General features: G+C 41.8%; 1 protein-coding gene across 1 annotated transcript; it reads right to left on the reverse strand.

Moving 5' to 3' along the window:
- Positions 1–15,604: 15,604 nt before the first annotated feature.
- Positions 15,605–19,580, reverse strand: LOC120904831. Its single transcript, XM_040315241.1, has 12 exons — positions 19,323–19,580; positions 19,158–19,244; positions 18,885–19,086; positions 18,645–18,812; positions 18,472–18,566; positions 18,255–18,409; positions 18,005–18,188; positions 17,688–17,943; positions 17,362–17,630; positions 16,655–17,301; positions 16,264–16,594; positions 15,605–16,189 (listed from the first exon to the last, which is right to left on the reverse strand). Exons 1-12 carry the CDS (start codon positions 19,537–19,539, stop codon positions 15,912–15,914), a joined length of 2,889 nt encoding a protein of 962 aa, XP_040171175.1. The 5' UTR covers positions 19,540–19,580; the 3' UTR covers positions 15,605–15,911.
- Between the last annotated feature and the right edge of the window lie 489 nt (positions 19,581–20,069).

Genomic DNA, 20,069 nt, shown 5'->3' on the forward strand with positions numbered 1-20,069 from the left:
TTGCCACCTTTTATCTATTCAGAAGTTGGTCAGAAAATCGATTCGCTTTAACTTCCATCACAGTGTGGTTTCATGAGAAAAAATGTGTCCCCAAAGCTGTGATGATACCAGGAGGGACAGATCCACGGTATGGACCGATAAATATAAACACGTACCCTTCGCTAAGACGCAGCCATATTCCACCTTTTGAGTGGGTATAGGGTAATAAGAAGGGATCAAGAAATTTTATGCCATCCTTATAAAACCTTATTTATGCTCCAAATAAGTTAAGATCCGAAGAAAAAACAAACAAAAAACAACTCAATGTATTATGCTTCAGCAGGTTTAATCACTGGTACTCAAGAGTGGGGGTTTGTTGTTGTTTTAGCTGGCCAGTCATTTTTTTCGCGTGACTGGAATGTTCCGCCATCCCAATATATCTCGCTTTTGTTATACTGGCACTTGTTGAAACTGTCCCTTGCCATAACCATTCGCGCGAGATCGCCGAAGTAAACACCGAAGTGCTTCTAGAAAAAAAAAAAACGAAGATGACGAGCACAGTTATACATCGCTCAAAAAATGCCTTGAATTTTCTCTAGCATTTTAAGCAGTGTTGTTCTTTCGAGTAAGGAAAATTTCATTTTCTTATTCTAAGAAAATTTGCAAAAACAATTCGTGGTATGTCATCGCTCAATACACTTATATATAAAGTAGCGTGATAGCCGGATAGGACACCAAGGAAAAGTGTGGAAAGTAAAGTTCGTTAGCACACTGTGGCGTAAAATGTAGAAGCCACAATGGTCGCGAGGATTTTGTTTTGATGGCACATGCTTTTATCTCACGCGGAACAAATTGTTAACAGTAGTGAATTGTTACATTTTGAACAGTGCGTAAACGCAGTAAAGTTGCATTCTTAATAGTTTGTTCAATAATTCAATTTGATGTCGCGTACTATCCATTTATGATGGAGACGCCCAGTACTTTTTTTCCAAATTCATTTACACTTCGCATGCAGGCGTATGTTTGCTGTGAGTTTTTTCCCAACAAAATAATTCTATTGGTAAGTATAAAAAATACATATGGAAAAAGGAGAGTCGTTATGTGTCACATTTCACTTTGTAGTTCTCATCCTCACTAGCATGCGGTTATGCCTTCATTTGGCTGTATTTCCTGCTGCTAACCACAAATTGTCAATTAAAGCAACACCAACCGCGATGAGCATTTGTGACAGCATATACCACGCTGGTCGAAATTAAAAAAAGCCCTAGCATTACAGATCACACGACGAAGTGATGTGTATACGAACCGAATCGAAAATCCGGAATGTATGCTTCAATACGGATAGGTTTAATCACAACTACTACCACAAGGATTGCTGACCACAATTGCCATTAACGATGCATACGTCATTTATTCTCTATTGGTTAAGTGTCATTCTGAGTTAATTATCATATGACACTAGTGAGGAATACAAATATAACTAGATAAATATTTAAGGAATATCCCAAAACAAGCGTATCCCATAACAAGCGTTTATGCTAATTTTTGTCTTTTTATGAAACAAAATTCCAGCTTTAATTAAAAATAATGCTACAAAGGGCTATCCCGTGATAAAGTCGTCAACTCTAACGACTTAAAAACATGCCCATCATGGGTTCAAGCCCAGAATGGACCGTCCCCCCATAGCATGGATTGACTATCCAGCTAAGTGGTAACGAATTATGCCTCGAAAGCCTGTAAAGGCCAGCATGTCCACGTAGGACGTTACGCCAAATAGAAGAAGAATGCTATTAATGAATCAAAATACCCTTTTTGGTATCATAACGATGCGACGTCAACTACCAAGAACACCAGCAGAAACAAAATTAGGCCTGCACTGTATGGCTTGATTAACTCGTCACATGTGAACAGTGTTACCTGTCTAATACAATTACCGTAACATCCCTGTTTACCCGTACAAACCCATGCTCTGACAATCAAAACGTCCCCCTCTAATACTTCTCAGTATGCTCACACACATTCGCACCTCCTACCATATACAGCCGAAAGAAGTCAATCAAATTATGAGATAATCGCCTTCCAACTTCCGGTGAACAATGATGCCACCCTTTCAACCGATTGCCGAACCTTTTCGTCGCAGATGAGCTACCAAAACAATGAGGACGTCTAGCATAATGGCGTAACATTTCCGTGCTCAACGAAACACTCCCTGCTTGTTGTGGTGTGACCGTGTCACTGATTCGGTTTCGCGAACAAAAGCTCATTTTGAGTGCCGGAAGAAGCGTGTTGATTTGAGTGGTATTACTCCTGTTCACTATCAGTCACTCAAACACATGCGCGTGCGTGTCTTCCGTTCAAGGTCAGGCATGTGGAACTCATGCCCTACCTGAACTTTTCCCACTACCAACCAACTAAAGCCACAAGCGAGACAGAACACGTTTGTTTACGTTTCCGGAAAAGTTAGTTCTCGTCTGAGCTGTTCGCTTTTTTCTCTTTTTCCATCTCATTCTTTCCTTGTCTGTCACACATTTTGCTGTTTACTGGAAATAAAGAAGAACGATTTAGAATAACAGCATGGCACTCTGTTTGTTTGTTTGTAATTTTTTTATTTTGTTGTTACAAACCAATAATAAACCGGAAAAAAGGAACGGAATTTACGAAAGCGAAACAATTTTTTGTTTGTTTCTTTTGAATTTCATAATTGAGCCAAGATCGGATGTTATTTTGTTTTTTTTTTTTTAATTTTGGTTTTAAACCTTCAGCTACTGTAAATCGGAGCTCTCAAGAACTGTCTCGCGTCAGAGTAATACACTGTATTGCCAACACTGTGATGAGATTATCTAGCATGTAAAACATGACTTAATTATGAACATATGTCATGAAGCGGATCAGATAGGTACCATGTAGCAGTAGCCTACGGCCAACTTTTCCAATCTAATTATCGATAGTTTCGACCGAAGTTTCTTATCAAACCCCACACATGCCGCAAACCTGAACCGATCTCGTTGGCCTCTAATCAACCCTTCGTATCATAAAATTAGTGACGGTGACATAAAAAAACTACAAACAGCATTATTACCTTGTATGCACACCACTATCATCATTTTGACATCCGCAAATGATCCTATCAACGCTTAGCGCCAGTTCAACATCACATTATGTCAGCCGAAGGGAACGCGTAGCGCTAGATTATGCTGCTTCTGTGATCCGATGAGCGATATTTTCCACCACAACCACTCATGGGACACGACTCGGAGTGGGAGAACAGGGCATAATGCGTATCCTAAAACTTTATCCCAGTTTCACTGCAACACCAACACTGTGTAAACTGTGCCCAGCAGCAACACAGACCACCCCGTCGAGCGAGCGTTGTTTCGATGGTCTCCAACGGCTAAAACGCTCTGTCCACGCCATGATACAGCTTTATACCCTCGTACTGGTACAACTATACGCACGTGACTGACCCCGCATCAAAAGTTCTCTTTTGTCTCTGTCGCTCTCATCCCACCTAAGTGTCACTGCGTTAGCATGAAACATTTCAAACCAAACCGACGATGCTTTTATGTGATTTTAAACGATACAAAACCATTCCCTCATAAAGCGCAAACCGTTTTTCTAAACCCACCCAGACCACCAACACTTGCCATGTGTTTAAAGTCTTTATCAAAGCAGGCACAAACTGTTACCCAAATAAGTCATCCAGTGACCATTTCAGGTATGGTTTGGCGTCTATGTAATGCATGCCATAAAATAAACAAGATGTACGCGTTCCGTGGCGCATATAAGTTTATGCAAAAGTGCCCATGCATGGCAAAACTTTTGGTCCTCCACCGGGTCTGTGTTTACAGCGGAAGTAAAGCATAGAAGCAGAACTGGAGGGCAAACAGTTTGGCCTTTTCATTGCTAGTTTCCGAATCGCAAAACCGTTAGTTTGTAGTTGTGTTTGTTTGTTTGCTTTTCGTTCATATTTGTATCGATGTCGTGAATGTGTGTTTGTATGTGTGCTTGAAGAAGTTGGTTTAGAATGCTACGCTACGTACACGTACAGCGAAAAAAGGAAATAAAACACACAAAAATGGCAACTGGTAATAAAACAACCGGAAGAACCATCGGCTTGTGATTACGTTGACGATACTATACCCAAGCACGAAACACCTTTGAAACGTTCGATTTGCTCTCGTAATGCTGAAACGCAACGACGCACATCCTGTCGTATGGAGCAATGATGGGCGATGTTTTAAGATGGTCTCGTTTTCGTCGGTTAGGGTGACTTGGTTGGAATATTGGGAAAGTTTTCTTCTTAACCGGTTCGCTTAAAGTTAGTTGTAGCTTAAAGGATGTTGAGTTTAGTACAAGGGAAGAACAACTCATTGCGTTTTTATTATAAGACTCCACAAAATTCGAAATAATTTCATAAAAAAGATTTTCATAAAAAAACAAACAATGGTTTTCGGAAAGCTTACAGTAAAATTAAAATTTTCATACCACCAAAAAGTTATCACACTTTAGAAAAACTTAAATTTTCTGGCTCTTTTCGTCAATAATCGTTTACAAGAGCAGCACTGTCAATATTATCTTCACCCAGCACGTGGATCGCTTCCTCCATTTTTACGATCTCGACTGACGGTGGCTGGCCATCATCATGGGTAGTAAAGTATAAACAGAACCAGCACAAACAAACATGCCACCGATTGAACGACGTCGACAATCAACCCAGCGCTGATCGTCCTCCTTTTCGCTGTACGTACCTTTAGGGTCATAAAGTCGCAACGACGTGCAGTGCATGAGCTCGAGTCGCTTTGGGTTCGCTTTCATCAATGAGTAAGATTTAAACGAAACACAACACGCCACAGACACGCTCTAGCCTGAATTTAACAACCAACAGGGCGTAGGGCGTTGCGTTTGATGGCTTCGTGAGCTCCGTTCGTTCGTAGTGGAGTGTAAATAGCCTTCACACGAACTACAATATATTCTGTGAGTTCGGAATACCCCACAGTGGAAGCGGTATAAGCCCAACAATCATGGGAAGTGGAATGTCTATTAATGCTGTCAAAGGTGTAGAGGAGCTTGATATGTTTATTCCTAACTCAAGCTCGTACAACGCTCGTTCAACCAGTCTGTACCGCACTGGGATTAATTTTCAATACCTTGGAGATGTTCAACCAGTTTGAAGATAAAGCATTTAACCGCCTACAACTCGCAGCGTTTGTTTGGCGCTTACGATGCATAAATGATTGACAATTAAATTATTAAACCAACGTTGCAGGTACTTCGTTTCGATTTGTGCACGTGCAGCCAAGGAGGTTTCAACAATTATTTAAACAACATCCAAGCAAAGGCGGGCAGAATGTTTGATCTGCTTGATGGTCGGCAGCCATTGATATTGTGCAGCGAAGTGCTCAGAGCGTAAGTTGGTACAATTAACAATAATTAAACAGAATCGATTAGCAACATTGTATGTACTGTCTGACTGTTCAAGAAAATTCAGTATTTTATGTGAAGATTTGTGATTTTGAATAATAAGGAATTAAAATTATTTTTCGAACTAATCAAATTTATTACATTCAATGATATTTTGTTAAAATTAAACATAAATGACTAACTCTTAAGAAATATCTCCAAGTCAAACCGTGTTACCCATAATCATAAAATTGTATCTGTAATATCTTAAAAATCATTTCATGCCAAGGCTTGTTCGTTGAATTTGTTCCAAATTTATTCCAAATTTGTTCGTAGAATCGATTATTTTCCAGTCCTTCTCTTGCTATCCTGAAAAAAACTGAGACATTACTTATTGACCACTGATAATATTTGCGCTAGACTACCTACCGTCAATGATCGATTACTCAGCAAATATTGGCCCAAAGTGATTGCAAGAGCGTAGAGAGCTTATGCATGTCCAAATTATTGATTACATTGGTGAAATATTTCCGAAAACTGGCATTCGCACTGGTGGCATTCGCAGGAAGATGAATTCTTTATACCCACAACTGCCATTTTTTCATCTTCTTTATTACACAGCGTATGTTCCACGCTTATATCATTAACTAGCCTCCAGAAGATATTCACAATCAAATGAATTATAAAAATTTCACAGCGTGTTTATTCTAAGGGTACCTTAATGCAAAGGCCCTTACTTGCACGTGCTTTCTCCAAACTGGATTGCCGCACTCCTTTGAAACTGCCTTATTCTACACAGCCAGAGTACGACACTGCTACTAAAAGATGTGCAAAAATAAATGTCTTACATTTCCCCCCTTGTGCGAAAAAGAAACAAAATGAACGACGGAACGATGACTGAAGTGATCGTTTGATTTCTTCCGAGCAATCACTTGCGATGGTATTGAATTACCGGTGCGCTCAAATGTGCCACGTGCCTCACATCTGTCTACTCAGCAGGATATTGGGTGCCTGAATAGGAGAGATAGATATATGTTACCAAATAAGTCCATTTGGTTAAAATAACATTTATGGCCATGTGGATTAATTGAGAAGTTTGTGTGCAATAATCCGTACATAATATTCAAATTATAACCATTATATTTAACATGATAGTAGTTCCAGTATCTTTAAAACCATTATTTGATTTCATATATTTCTCCAACTTTTGAGCCACATAGTTGATGCAGAAAGCCCACAACTCAAGAAACACCAACACTAACCGAGTTTACCAACGCATGTAATTATATTTGCTACTGTCAACTATTGCAAGCGGGCAAAAGCAAAACCTTGAACTGCTCCTTGTCAACATCCGTAAACTGCTAGCTACTCGGTCTGTCACCAAGTGTACACACCAAACAGCCTCAAGAAATGGCAAGCCGAGGTGCACACTCGAACGAAACGTTCGCTTCGCTGCTGGTAAAAGCACCAGTGGCAGCAACCAAAGGAGATTGTTGTTTTATCTAATTTTGTTTCCAGTTTGGCGTTGCCTTGACTTGACGCTTCACGAACATCGGCCTACTCGGGTTGAACGCAGCATTTCCGCTGGCAACCCCTACTCTCGGATGCGCCAAGCAGGAGCTGGAGAGCACCTGGGGAGAAAATGTACTTACCTCAGCGAGAGGAAGCAACGCGCAACGACCAACCGACAACAGTTCGCGCAAAGTTGGTGGGTTGGATGGTGGCATTAATTTCCGCTACGTACGCAATCTATCGTTCCACCTGCTGGGCTGGCGGAAGCTCAAGCTGATTTCTATGAAATCCGTATGTAGGAAGCAAAAAAGGGGAAAAATACTTCGGTGCTCAGAAAAATAGGCTTTTTCAAGTGTTACAGTTAAAGAAATAAAGCTTCTCGAACAATAAAAACGAAACAGTCACACTCTCACCAGCCTTGTCCTCCACAACCGCTTTGTAGTTGTTGCGAACGCGACAATCCAGATTTTTTATATTTCTTTCTAACCATAAAATAGAATAAAATATGATAGTTCAAACATACTCGAGAACAGACGTACCATCAAGGAGACAAACTTAATGTAATCCTAAACCCTTCAAGTAGGGCCATCTGGGTATTTTGACTTGCATTTTTTAGCAGTCAATTACTTCAATTCGTTTCGAACCTATAACGATTAACTTAGGATTACAGCATGCATGTGTGCCAAGCTAGACCAACTCCGAGAAGCGTAGGAAAATTCCACATCCATTTTTCTCACGGCAGTAAAATCGTTAAACCTAAAAATCTCTCAAACATAGATGCATTAATAACATGAACCAGATAAGATTTCGAAAGGCAATAAGTTCAAGTATTTGTCAATGATGCGATACATCCGGAACATGCACCACAGAAGTCAAGTGTTAGGTACAGTTACGCCAAAAAGGGAAAACCACAACGCCTGCAATCAATGCAACAATTTGTTCTCACCAGAGAAAGCAATAAAAAAGGGATCACATTTCCTTCAGGATCGCTTGACATAAAACAGCACACCAGAACCAGAAAACCTCCTAGGAGAATGCGTAGGCGTGGCAAAAAGGAAAAGGCTAGCGACACGAACATATGCGAAAAAGGAAGAGAAAATAACCTTCCCAAAATAGAACTTGAAGAAATTAGTATATAAGAATTCATTTTGAATCTGAATAAACACTTACAATTCTGACGCCTAACTGTGCACCCGTGTACAGAGTTTTTTGTCTGAACCGATCAACTAACCTTCCGCGACTTCGCGAATTTCATATCCGAAATTAATAGTAGTACATCAGTCTCAGAGTCATTATGCTGAATTATGTCGCTCGATTGCGTTCATTAGTGCAGTCTCCGTCTGTTGTTGCCGTTGCCAACTCTCAGTTGCGTTCGAAAGCCTTTGTGCTCTCCCTTGAATGCTATTTATTATTCAATTAGCTTTACCATTCGTTTGTTTCTTATCAGTGGCGTATCATCACCATGAGCGTTAATACACTTTCCCAACAACCCAATGAACGGGACGTAAGGAACAGCAACTGAAGACAGGAGCGAACCATGTGCTGTAAATCGTAGTGTTGCGTACGACCTCATTATGAAGTAAAAGCATATATGCGGATGTAGCGAAGTAAAACACTTCAAGATAAAACACCTCAAGTTAAAACAAAGTTCAAGCAAAACACGCCTCAAGCAATAGCGCGCGCTTCAGAAATGCAACAAACATAAACAGGTATTCAATCGTTCTCACGGTTCAAACGAGGAAGTAACTTTACGCAATTCATAAACCATAGGTACATGTCGCATTAAGTATAAATAAACTTGTTATCAAAATAGTCATAGATACAGTTAGCTGACCTATATGCGGTCAGCAACTAAATAGCATATAAGAGATGAAAACCTAAATAAAGGAAGCGCATTCGAACACAAACCTCAGAATCGCTCGTTTCTTAATAGTCGGAGGCACTCTCCGGTCGACGAAGGAAAAATATACCCGACTCGGTGTAAAGCACCGGCGTTGGGCGCTGCGATGGAGCAACACATCCGCCAGCAGCATTAATGGTGGCTCCAGAGAGGAACTAACGACCTCCTCGTAGTGAATAGCACGTGATTCAGACCAGCATAAGCGCCGAAGCACCGTGAGTGAAATAGAGCGGCAACTAAGTGCGTAAAACAGCACGACCGCCAAAACACCGCGAGTTAAAGTGAGTGAAATAGTAAGGATCACAACCGTGAGTGAAATAGATCGGCTACAAGGTGCGTAAACTAGCACGACCGCCAAAACACCGCGAGTTAAAGTGAGTGAAATAGTAAGGATCACAACCGTGAGTGAAATAGATCGGCTACAACGTGCGTAAACCAGCAAGACCGCCAAAACACCGCGAGTTAAAGTGAGTGAAATAGTAAGGATCACAACCGTGAGTGAAATAGATCGGCTACAACGTGCGTAAACCAGCACGTCCGCCAAAAAACCGCGAGTGAAAGTGCGTAAAATAGTGAAGATCACAACCGTGAGTGAAATAGATAGGCAACAAGGTGCGTAAACCAGCACGACCGCCAAAACACCGCGAGTTAAAGTGAGTGAAATAGTAAGGATCACAACCGTGAATGAAATAGATCGGCTACAAGGTGCGTAAACCAGCACGACCGCCAAAACACCGCGAGTTAAAGTGAGTGAAATAGTAAGGATCACAACCGTGAGTGAAATAGATCGGCTACAAGGTGCGTAAACCAGCACGACCGCCAAAACACCGCGAATGAAAGTGCACAAAGCATTATAATCAACACCAGGAGTGGAATACGGCAAATAAGTGCATAACCAAGCACGACCGCCGAAACACCTTAAGAATAAGGTGACATCATAAACAAAACCCGAGAACCGTTAGCGAACACAAGAGCACGGAGGGTACTGACAACGATATAAACAAACCAACGGCAAAACGTCAAAAAGCCAAATCAGCAAAAGGCTACGCCAACGTAGTGACCATTCGGTGGTTACACAGCAAGGTCGGCGACAACGAAATAAAAACAACGAGTAACAACAAACGGCTTAAGTTTCAATGGAAATAGCTGATTAAAAACATCGAATTAAACAACAACGAGTAGGCTTACTCGGTTCGGAACGGACAGCAAGCAGTGACTCATCGTCAGGTCCGACAAACAAAACGAACAGCGAGCGACAAGCGGCAAGTCCACCGGCGTCTCCAAGCACCAAGCAGCAAGCAGCGACTCATCGCCAGGGCCGGCAAACAAAACAAACAGCGAGCGGATAACGGTCAGTGCACCAGCGACTTCAGGCAGCAGACAGCGATCGCAGACGTTCCAAGCAGCAGAGCGGGGCCGGCAATAACGTGACTGAAGAAAGCATCCAACCTACTAGAGACGACTATACAGCAGTAGCCGGACCAGAGAAGAACCCACCAGATCGACTAGCATCATCAGCATGCGGACATCCGTGATACGGCATACGAAAGCATCTCAAACGCTGAGTGAGTAACAATGGAATTTATTACTAATCCAAACGGTCATTGTAAACTTTGTACTAACAAAGATGAGTGGGGGAAACAGGTTAGTTGCACGGAATGCGACAGGTGGTTTCACCTGAGTTGTTTGGGGGTAAAGAGTACCCCAAAGAATTTCGTATGTTCAAAATGTAAGAAATCTGAAGAAGAAAGGAAGGAGATAAAGAAGGCTCTAGAAGAATCACAAAGACTTTGCGAATTATTAAAGGAAAAAAGAGAGAAAGAATTAGAACAAAGTAATAACAATAAAAAGGATTTGGAGCGGTTACAAGAGGAATTAAACGAAGCCGCAAACGACGGGAAAGAAATCCGAGAAGCATTAATTCAAACAGAGAAATTATTCAAACAGGAAAAGATAGATAATGAAAAACGAAACAAAGAATCACAGAATCAGCAAGAAGAAGAAATAGAAAGATTGCAGAAGACTCTTGAAGATCAAATCATAATAGAACCAAAAAAGCAGGAAACAAAACAATTGCTAAGCGATAAGGCTCTGAAACCCGAAACAAGCGAGGAAAATATTTCGCTTACCGAAAATATTAACAGACTTGTAAGCGCACTAACTGCTAGTTCTTCTGCTGGCAAAAGTACGCTTATGGAACTTCCTGAATTTGATGGTAGTTATAAACTATGGCCTCGATTTAAAACGGCCTTTGATGAAACAACTAAGAAAGGAAATTTTTCAAAGCTGGAGAATCTGAATAGACTACAGCGATACTTAAAAGGGAATGCATTAAAATCAGTCAGTGGTCTCATGTTAAGTCCTGATAATCTTGATAAAATTATCGACCGATTAGAAAAACTTTATGGTAACCCCGAAAGCGTCTACAAGTCTTTGCTTAACGATCTCACAGCTTGCAGGCACATTTCAATAGAAAATCCAACATCAATAATAGAGTTCTCCAACGCGTTGAATAATATGGTAGATAATATGAATTTACTGGGGAGAACACAATATTTAAATGATCAGAGGCTCCTGAGCGACCTCATAGCACGGCTATCAACAGATCTTAGAAATAAATAGATTGCAAAAACATTAAATGACCAAGAGATTCACACATTAAGTCTGGCACTATGGATAAAACCAACCGAGGACCTAGCGGCAGTTTTGGTAGCAAATGAAAATGGTCAGAAATTTCGAGGGCACCGATTAAATGCCCACTTACAGTTAAAGATGTATTCTAAAGACAATCATTGTCTGGTATGTGGAAGGGCTCATGAAACAACTCAATGCCAAGAGCTCATAGATAAGCCAGTATGGCAGAGATGGAAACTGTTAACCCAAAAGGGCATTTGTACTAATTGCTGCAAATACAAAAACCATAAGGCAGTTACCTGCCGCCTTCCTGCTCAATGCAGAGTGGAACGTTGCTCACAAAAACACCATACGTTGCTCCATAGGAAAGAGGAACAATCCCCCTCATACATTCCTCCACAAAGATTAAACTTCCACAAAGAGGACAGAAAGCTTTACTATCAAATCATACCGATCACATTATATCACGAATGTGCGGAAATAAAAACATTTGCCTTGTTGGATCCAGCGTCAGCAACAAGTCTTATTGTTGATGATGTAAGAAAACAGCTGCAACTAACAGGGCCCAATATGCCTCTTAAATTATCATGGACGAATGGAAACATACAAGACGAACCACATAGTCAAATTGTTTCTTTGAGGGTTCGTGGGCCAAATAATAAAATGCTCAACATCAAGAATCTACGCTCGGTGAAGGAACTCGACCTCCCCAGACAAACGGTAGATGCTAAGAAATTAAGCAAAATGTACAAACATTTCAAAAATATCGATTTAGAAAGTTACTATGATGCCATTCCCACAGTTTTATTAGGTCTCCCACATGCTTATTATACTCAAAGCATTGGATATCGCTCCGGAAAACCTAACCAGCCGGTAGCTCAAGAGACTCGTCTAGGATGGACAATATTCGGAGGAGGAAAACATTATTGGCAAAATGATATAAACAAGTGTAGTCCTCTATTTACAATCAAAGATCAAAAAGAAGAAGATGAAAAATTAATGTCATCACTTATGCAGAAATTTTTCTCAACTGAAGAATTTGGAGTTAAATCAAACGAAGCGCCAATGCCAAAATTAGAACAGCAGGCGTTGGAAATTATGAAGGATACCTTGGCATATAAGGAAAACCGATACGAGATAGGATTACTTTGGAAGGAAGACAAACCACAGTTACCAAATAGCTATCCCCAAGCCCTGACAAGATTAAAATCACAAGAAAGAAAATTCGTAAAGGATGTTGAATTAAAAGAATGGTATCACCGAACTATTGCGGAATACCTAAGCAAAGGATATGCTCGAAAGGCTACCCCTGGGGAGCTGCTCGAACATAACCGGAAGATAAACTACATTCCTCACTTTGCTATAGTAAACAAGAACAAGTTTCCACCTAAGCCTCGTCTAGTATTTGATGCAGCCGCAAAAAATGAAGGAAGGTCACTGAACTCATTTCTCCTATCCGGTCCTGATGCTACCACCTCTTTATTTGGTGTACTCATCAGATTCCGCGAACACGAATTTGCTTGCTCTGGTGATATAAAGGTAATGTTCCACCAGGTAAAGGTTAAGCAAGAAGATCAGTGTGCCCAACGTTTTTTGTACAGAGAATCTCCTAACAAAGACCCTCAGGTCTATGTTATGCAGGTAATGACATTTGGAGCGACATGCTCTCCAGCATGCGCACAATTTGTAAAGAATCAAAACGCTCTAAAATTCGAAAAACAAAACCCAAAGGCGGTGAAGGCAATTACCGATAATCATTACGTAGATGATTATCTGGATAGTTTCGCCAGTATTGAAGATGCTGCCAAAACAGTAAACGAAATCATGACAATTCATGATAAGGCTAATTTTTTTATACGAAACTTTGTGTCAAATTCTCATGAATTGATAAGCTCTCTTCCTGAGAACAGGAGAGCGAATAAAGAGATGCGTTTCATCGAAAACAAGGATGATACTTACGAGAAAATTCTTGGCATGCACTGGGACACGAGAAACGATACTTTCAGATATAAACTAAAAATTCCACCACTAGAGGATAAGAAATTGACCAAAAGGAACATACTTTCAAATATAATGAGAGTCTACGACTCATTGGGCCTGGTCATCAATCTCACTACGGAATCAAAGGTCCTCATGCAAGAACTATGGAAGGAGAAAATGGACTGGGATGATGTATTGCCAATTAATCTCCAAAGAAAATGGCAGGAATGGCTCGACGCTATAAAAATTGTTGAAGATATTAAGATCGTCAGATCCTATTCAAACATTAAGGGAAACTGTCGCAGAGAGCTGCATACATTTGTAGATGCATCAGAAAGGGCTTTCGCAGCTGTGGTATATCTAAAAACAATACAGGGTGACACAGTAAATGTCAATATTTTGGCAGCTAAGTCAAGAGTAGCTCCCACAAAACCACTTACAATAACAAAGTTAGAACTTCAAGGGGCAATACTTGGTGTAAGACTTGCCGATACCATTAAAAAGGAATTGAGACTGAATATAGATGAAGAATTCTATTGGACAGATTCAAAGACAGTACTAGGATGGATCAATTCAGAAGCTCGCAATTACAAACAATTTATGGCATGTCGAATAGGAGAAATTATCCATCGAACATCAAGAATTCAGTGGCACTGGGTAGATTCAATCCAGCAGACGAAGCCACGAAACCTAAACAGGGGCACTCGATATGGCTAGAGGGTTCAGATTTCTTGAAACAAAAAACATTAGCAACCCCCAAATCAGAACAATTTGCTACAAACATAGAAATCCGACCGGTACACATGATTAGAGAAAAAACGGAGCAAATTAAGGATAGGAAAACGCGTTCAATCGACTGGTGCACTAGTTGGACACGCTCCAAAAAGAGCAATCGCACTAGGCTTAAAGTTCATAAAAAAATCAGAAAAAGTAGTAAAGCAAGAGTACTCCTCAACAATAGATAAAACAATCCTACACCAAATACAACGCTCGCGCTCATACCATTAACTATATTTGCGATTTTTACGATTAAAAGATGTAATAGAAGACGTCAACGTCCTCCGCCGTTTAAGGCACCAACAGAAGCGTAACCTCTCACGAGAAGTTACGGGGGCCGGGATGTTGCGTACGACCTCATTATGAAGTAAAAGCATATATGCGGATGTAGCGAAGTAAAACCATAGGTACATGTCGCATTAAGTATAAATAAACTTGTTATCAAAATAGTCATAGATACAGTTAGCTGACCTATATGCGGTCAGCAACTAAATAGCATATAAGAGATGGAAGCCTAAATAAAGGAAGCGCATTCGAACACAAACCTCAGAATCGCTCGTTTCTTAATAGTCGGAGGCACTCTCCGGTCGACGAAGGAAAAATATACCCGACTCGGTGTAAAGCACCGGCGTTGGGCGCTGCGACGGAGCAACACATCCGCCAGCAGCATTACGTAGCATGTAATCATATTCGGAGAAACAATTAGCGTCCAGTTGGGAGAGCATTTGGCGCTTTGGGGCAGGATATCAGACTGCTTCGCCGTACACGTGATAAAACCATTCGATGTATAGCCGTTATGATCCGGATGATGCTTGGCATTGGAGCTGACTGGATGGTTATTGGTACGTTGTCAAGCGTTTACATGTGTATGAGATAGGAAACGATTGTGGTAATTGCTGCTAATCGGAACAAATTGCTTTGTTTTTCTTGGCAGCGGATATTTAAGCGACAGTTTTTTGTTTGCTTCTGTTAATGAAATAATGTGACATTTATAAAAAAAAATAAAAAAAATTCATTTTTGATGAACTCAAATCAATAGATAGAAATTTCATTAATTTTTGTAACACACAAAAAAAATTCTTTGAAAGCACGATTGTCATATATTTTTCGACTAATTCCAAGATATAGTAAAAATAAGGAGAACATTTAATAAGACTATAGCATACATAAAAATAGCTTTCAAGAAGCAAAATTGCAACCCATAGTTCACTTTCTTTCTCTCTCTTATCTACATACATCTACAGTCCAAGACAAACTGTCGCATAAAAATGGGTTGTTACATTACAGAGGTTTGAAAGTTCTTGCGCTGACGTTCAAAACAATAGCTGGCATCGCGAAAGAAATGGTTTGAAATTAACAGTCGTTTAAAATTAACCAGAGTCGTTAAAAATTGCTAGAATTTGGCATCGTGATCGTATTGAGTTCATTTGTTAATTTTAACGACTGGTCCTATGCCTTCGTTAAACAAACGACTGTCAAGAGCGTATGCGATACAAATTAACAGTCGTTTAATTATAATGCTCGATTTTTTCCCCCGTGTTTTCTTATATGCGATATCGAGCAGTCGTTAACTATTTTGACGATCGTTTATTTTAACAGGAATGAACAAAAAATGAACTCAGTTAAACCAAAATTAACTTTAAACGACTGTCAAAAAGAGTTCATTTATTCGCGATGCCGGCTAATGTTTTCTCGAGAATGAAACTTGACGAATTTTCTAGGTCTTCAGCTACACATGCATCTTGATCCAATCGACATATGATTCGACCCTTGTCTGCACCGTGGTCATCGGGAAAACATAGCTCACAATCCCGACCAGATAGTGGACAACCCCGCTATCATCTGCAAGCTGTTTCTGCCAAAACGCTGGCTCACCCGTTTCAATCGCTTGAAACTCCAACTCCAAATCGGCACAGAGTTGCGTAGCTTCCAGGCTCCGGTTGCCAAAGTGCTGGTACGCCTCACAGTCTTTGTTATACTTTGGGTAGCTGTTCAGGTACTGTAACTCTGGAATGTAGTGTGAAGACGAGCATAAACTAAATAATCATATTTTCCTTACAAATCCATTGTGATCTTCTCACCTGACAGCATAAACTGCCGCATATGGAACGGTGTGTGGGTTTGATTGTGCCACAGACAGGCTGGCACTTTGCCCGTTTTCGAATCCACTTCACCATCAATCTTCACTATTCCGATATCATTTCGCAGTGTGCTTTCCTCGTACTGGGGATGCAGAATTGTTTCCTTTACCCACAATGTAGGAGCCGTCTTTTCCCATCCCAGCTTCACCACGGTACGGTTGCTGCTGATGCGTGACAGACAGTTGGCGGACGACAGAGCCATACTTCGTGTGATAAGTGTGCCAATACAGAAGTCAAACTCCCCATCACTCGTTTGCCAAGCGATCATGATCTAGTGGGGAATGACAATCTTCAATACATTACCATGATCAAGTCAGTCAACAGTACTTACTACATGGGGAAAACGTTCCACGATAGGGTTTTCCCAATATGGCTCAAATATCCCATTCTGATGCAACGCACTGTATCTCGCTTCGCACTCATTCAGCTCAATACCAACGTCATCAGTTCCGTTCAGCACATTATGATACGGACAGCATACAATCGTCCTGTTGGCGCAGAATGTAACCTGCCGTTCAACCTGAAGATCGTATCGCACCTTCGGACAACGGGCAAGCTCAGTGCAAACGCCCCGACTCCCATCCGTACGCCGACAGTGATCGTTCAGCTCCAGATCGGTGTTGTAGAACTGTACCGGTGCAGCCGCATGACGTCGCTGAGGCAGCAGTACCTTGCTCAGCCATTCTGCGTGATGGGCAAGCCGTACTCCAACTGCCGACTGGCCAAATCCGCAGTCCCGACCGAGCAGGTTAAGCGCGTACACATGCTTGAAGTACTTGGAGTACCGGAACAGATTGCGCTGTATCGGTCCACCGAACAGCTGCTCGCAGGTATCTGGCACCAGAAAGGTACCATGTCCAAAGCAAAGATGCTCGTCTGACAGATCGTTGGTGAAAAGCTGACGATGTGCTTGGGAAAGGGAACAGTTTCCATCGCGCTGTTGAGCCGATCGTACCAGCAAAGAGGCATTCCTAGCATCTAAAGCGAGGTTTAAATAGCGGAAGATCACAGCTTAAATAGGCCTACCTACATACATACCTATCCCAATCACTTGTTCATCGTACAGTGGAACAGTGTTAAGATCGTTACGACCACGACCAGTAACCTCAAACTCTGGATCGGGCAGTTCCGGATAAAACCAGGGACATGCGGGCGTAAAGTAGCGCGAAGTGAAGAAGATTGGTTCCTTCAGCTTCACGATTGCTATATTGTTGTAGTGTGATCCTGAACGATAGTTCGGATGTGTGTAGAGACGTACAATTTCCTTCCATATATCATCTAGCACGATCACGTGAGTGGCTGGTTGGCTGTTTGGAAATAGCAAAGGATTTAATCTTCTCTAAAGGATCATCTGCTATACTTACCCCTCATAACTAGTGCACTCAGCAAGCGTTAGGACAGTATCTTCGTCGATCAAAACACCGTAACAGTTGTCCGGTGCCTTAAGCTTTGCATCTTCCCAACCGATCTTCACCGTAGAAAGGGAATCCTCGATCGTGATATGCACTCCGTCGAAGCTTAACGATTCACGGCCTTCCGATTTGCGTGACACAACATCCGGTTCGTATTCTCGCAGCTGCACGTACCGTAACGCACTAGCGTAGGGTTCAAACTTCCATTCTTAGGCAAAGACATTAAATATTATTCAATATTAGGGTTATCCAAGAAAATATCTTCCCACCTTCAGCATCAGTCTCGTGCGCCGCTATAACCGATCGAATCCATGGAGCGTATTTTGACACCTTTGTGTACACACCCGGCGTAGACTGGCCGCAAGCGCTCCCAAAAGACGTCACCGCCACAACGAACGGTGTCACCTTGGCATTGTGCAGTAGCTTCACCTGTAGCGGTCCTCCCGAGTCACCCTGCACGATAGCGCCATAGTTTAAAGCCATCATTCCAAATGTGCGCATTAAGCTTCTTCCACTTACCGGACAGGTGTCCATCTTCACATCGCCAGCGCACAGCTGATAGTCTTGCAATCCCTCACGTAGGCCACGATCGCCCACCCGGTAGAACTGATCGCACCGGTCCCGCTCGACCGGTTTCAGCGAGACCTTCAGCAGTGTCGGCGTTTGGGATTGCCCTAAACGTGGGATTGATGCCGTATCGTAAGCATAATTCCGACACCGTAAGCACAACACCTACCGAAACCGGTTGCTCCCCAGCCGGCCGCTTCCAGCACGTCGAACCGCAGCTCCTCCTCGCTCCAAAGACAGGCGGGTGCAACGGTTTCATTCAATCTATCCACCGCCCCAAAGATAGAAGCAGCTACGATCAAACAGACAGCACTACACGCTCGACAAGGAAGCAACACTTACGTGACCCGTTGCTCTAGCTTAATCAGCGCAATGTCATGGTATTTGGCGCTGAAGCGATGCTCCGGATGGCGCAAAATCTCTGCAATCTTGTACTGCTGCGCAAACTGGTCGTCCGTCGCGTTGTACAGATTCAAATCTCCAAAGCGTACCACGTCCGGTGGTTCATTGCTAATGCACATGAAGAAAAAAAAAGTTTTTCAACTGACTCTTCTTTCCTTAGAAGCACAACTTTAACAATACTTCAAGTCCGCTGCACAGTGAGCCGCCGTCAGCACAAAGTTCTCCCATATCAGCGATCCACCACAGCTCCACCGTACCGTACCGTCGGGCTGGCTCCAGCCGATCGCGCCCATATGAGCAAACTCGCGCAGATATGCTGGCCTACCGGCGGCGGGAGCTACCGCCCCACCGCTTCCAAAGCTGTAAAAACGCAGATGACAGTCTGCATTTGAAGAAGAACAGCTCTTTATAATAAATAACGCAACACAACGCTCAGCACAAAACCCTACTTACCGTCTAATGTTTCGCGCTCGTTTGGTTTCAGCGCTTCATGCAGTACACCTTGGGCGGGATTCGCTAGACCTGCCAGCTCGGCAGATGCTATTAAAGATGAAAAACTGTGTCCTTAAAATCATTCTTTTCGCTGATTATTAAATTTGTAAAACCAAACAAAAGTACCTAAATTCACCACAACCATTCCCCACCATAAGCTCGCCAAGAAGCGTACCATGACGAAGCCAAACATTAACTGAGTCGCAAATCGATTTGGAAGCCAAACTAGCACCGAAAACAATGGAACAAACCTGTTTACGTTTTGGTTAACGTGGGCCGGGGGTTTTGCCCAGCATCTTAAGACAAGCACTGACCCGAAGAAAAGTACCAAGGCATGGCACATTAGGAATGTGGAAAGACGCAAAAGTCTATTTTTAGCACACATTATTTACGCTTTGTGACAAAAGACGCTCTGTCTCACAAACTAATTGACATACAGACGTCAAATTTTGACACGAATCATTTGAAGGTTGGTACTATATAAAAATAATATGCATTTAATACTAGCGGCGCCATCTATGTGTCAGACCGGGGACTTATCAGCCAACCTGTTATAGTATGCAAAAAATTCAAACATGGTTTAGCCTAAAGCTTCCTTGCAATTTGTTTTATTTATGTTTATGTATTTTTGAAAAACTTTTTCATTGCTTTGACAAAATGGGAATGTGCTCGATGAATCACATAAGCGACCACACTACTACCACGAATCGCGCAATACTAGTATTTCAACTAATCAAGAACATTGTCTACCTATTTCACATGCTTTTACATCCGAAAATAGGTAGCAGTGAAAACGATTAAACACCTGAAATGTTGGGAAAGCGACAAATGAACTGCTGCATACTTAAAGATGTTCAAGTATGATAATGTCGT

This window comes from Anopheles arabiensis, chromosome 3 (assembly GCF_016920715.1).
Source record: "Anopheles arabiensis isolate DONGOLA chromosome 3, AaraD3, whole genome shotgun sequence".
Classification (NCBI taxonomy): domain Eukaryota; kingdom Metazoa; phylum Arthropoda; class Insecta; order Diptera; family Culicidae; genus Anopheles; species Anopheles arabiensis.

Bases quoted from the DNA above. Each gene is read 5' to 3' on its own strand.
- LOC120904831 (XM_040315241.1), bottom strand. From the start codon at position 19,539: ATGTGCCATGCCTTGGTACTTTTCTTCGGGTCAGTGCTTGTCTTAAGA. The intron at 18,410-18,471 runs GTAGGTGTTGTG...TCCCACGTTTAG, and splicing joins CTGGGGAGCAACCGGTTTCG to GGCAATCCCAAACGCCGACA. The intron at 16,595-16,654 runs GTAAGTACTGTT...ATTCCCCACTAG, and splicing joins TGGAACGTTTTCCCCATGTA to ATCATGATCGCTTGGCAAAC.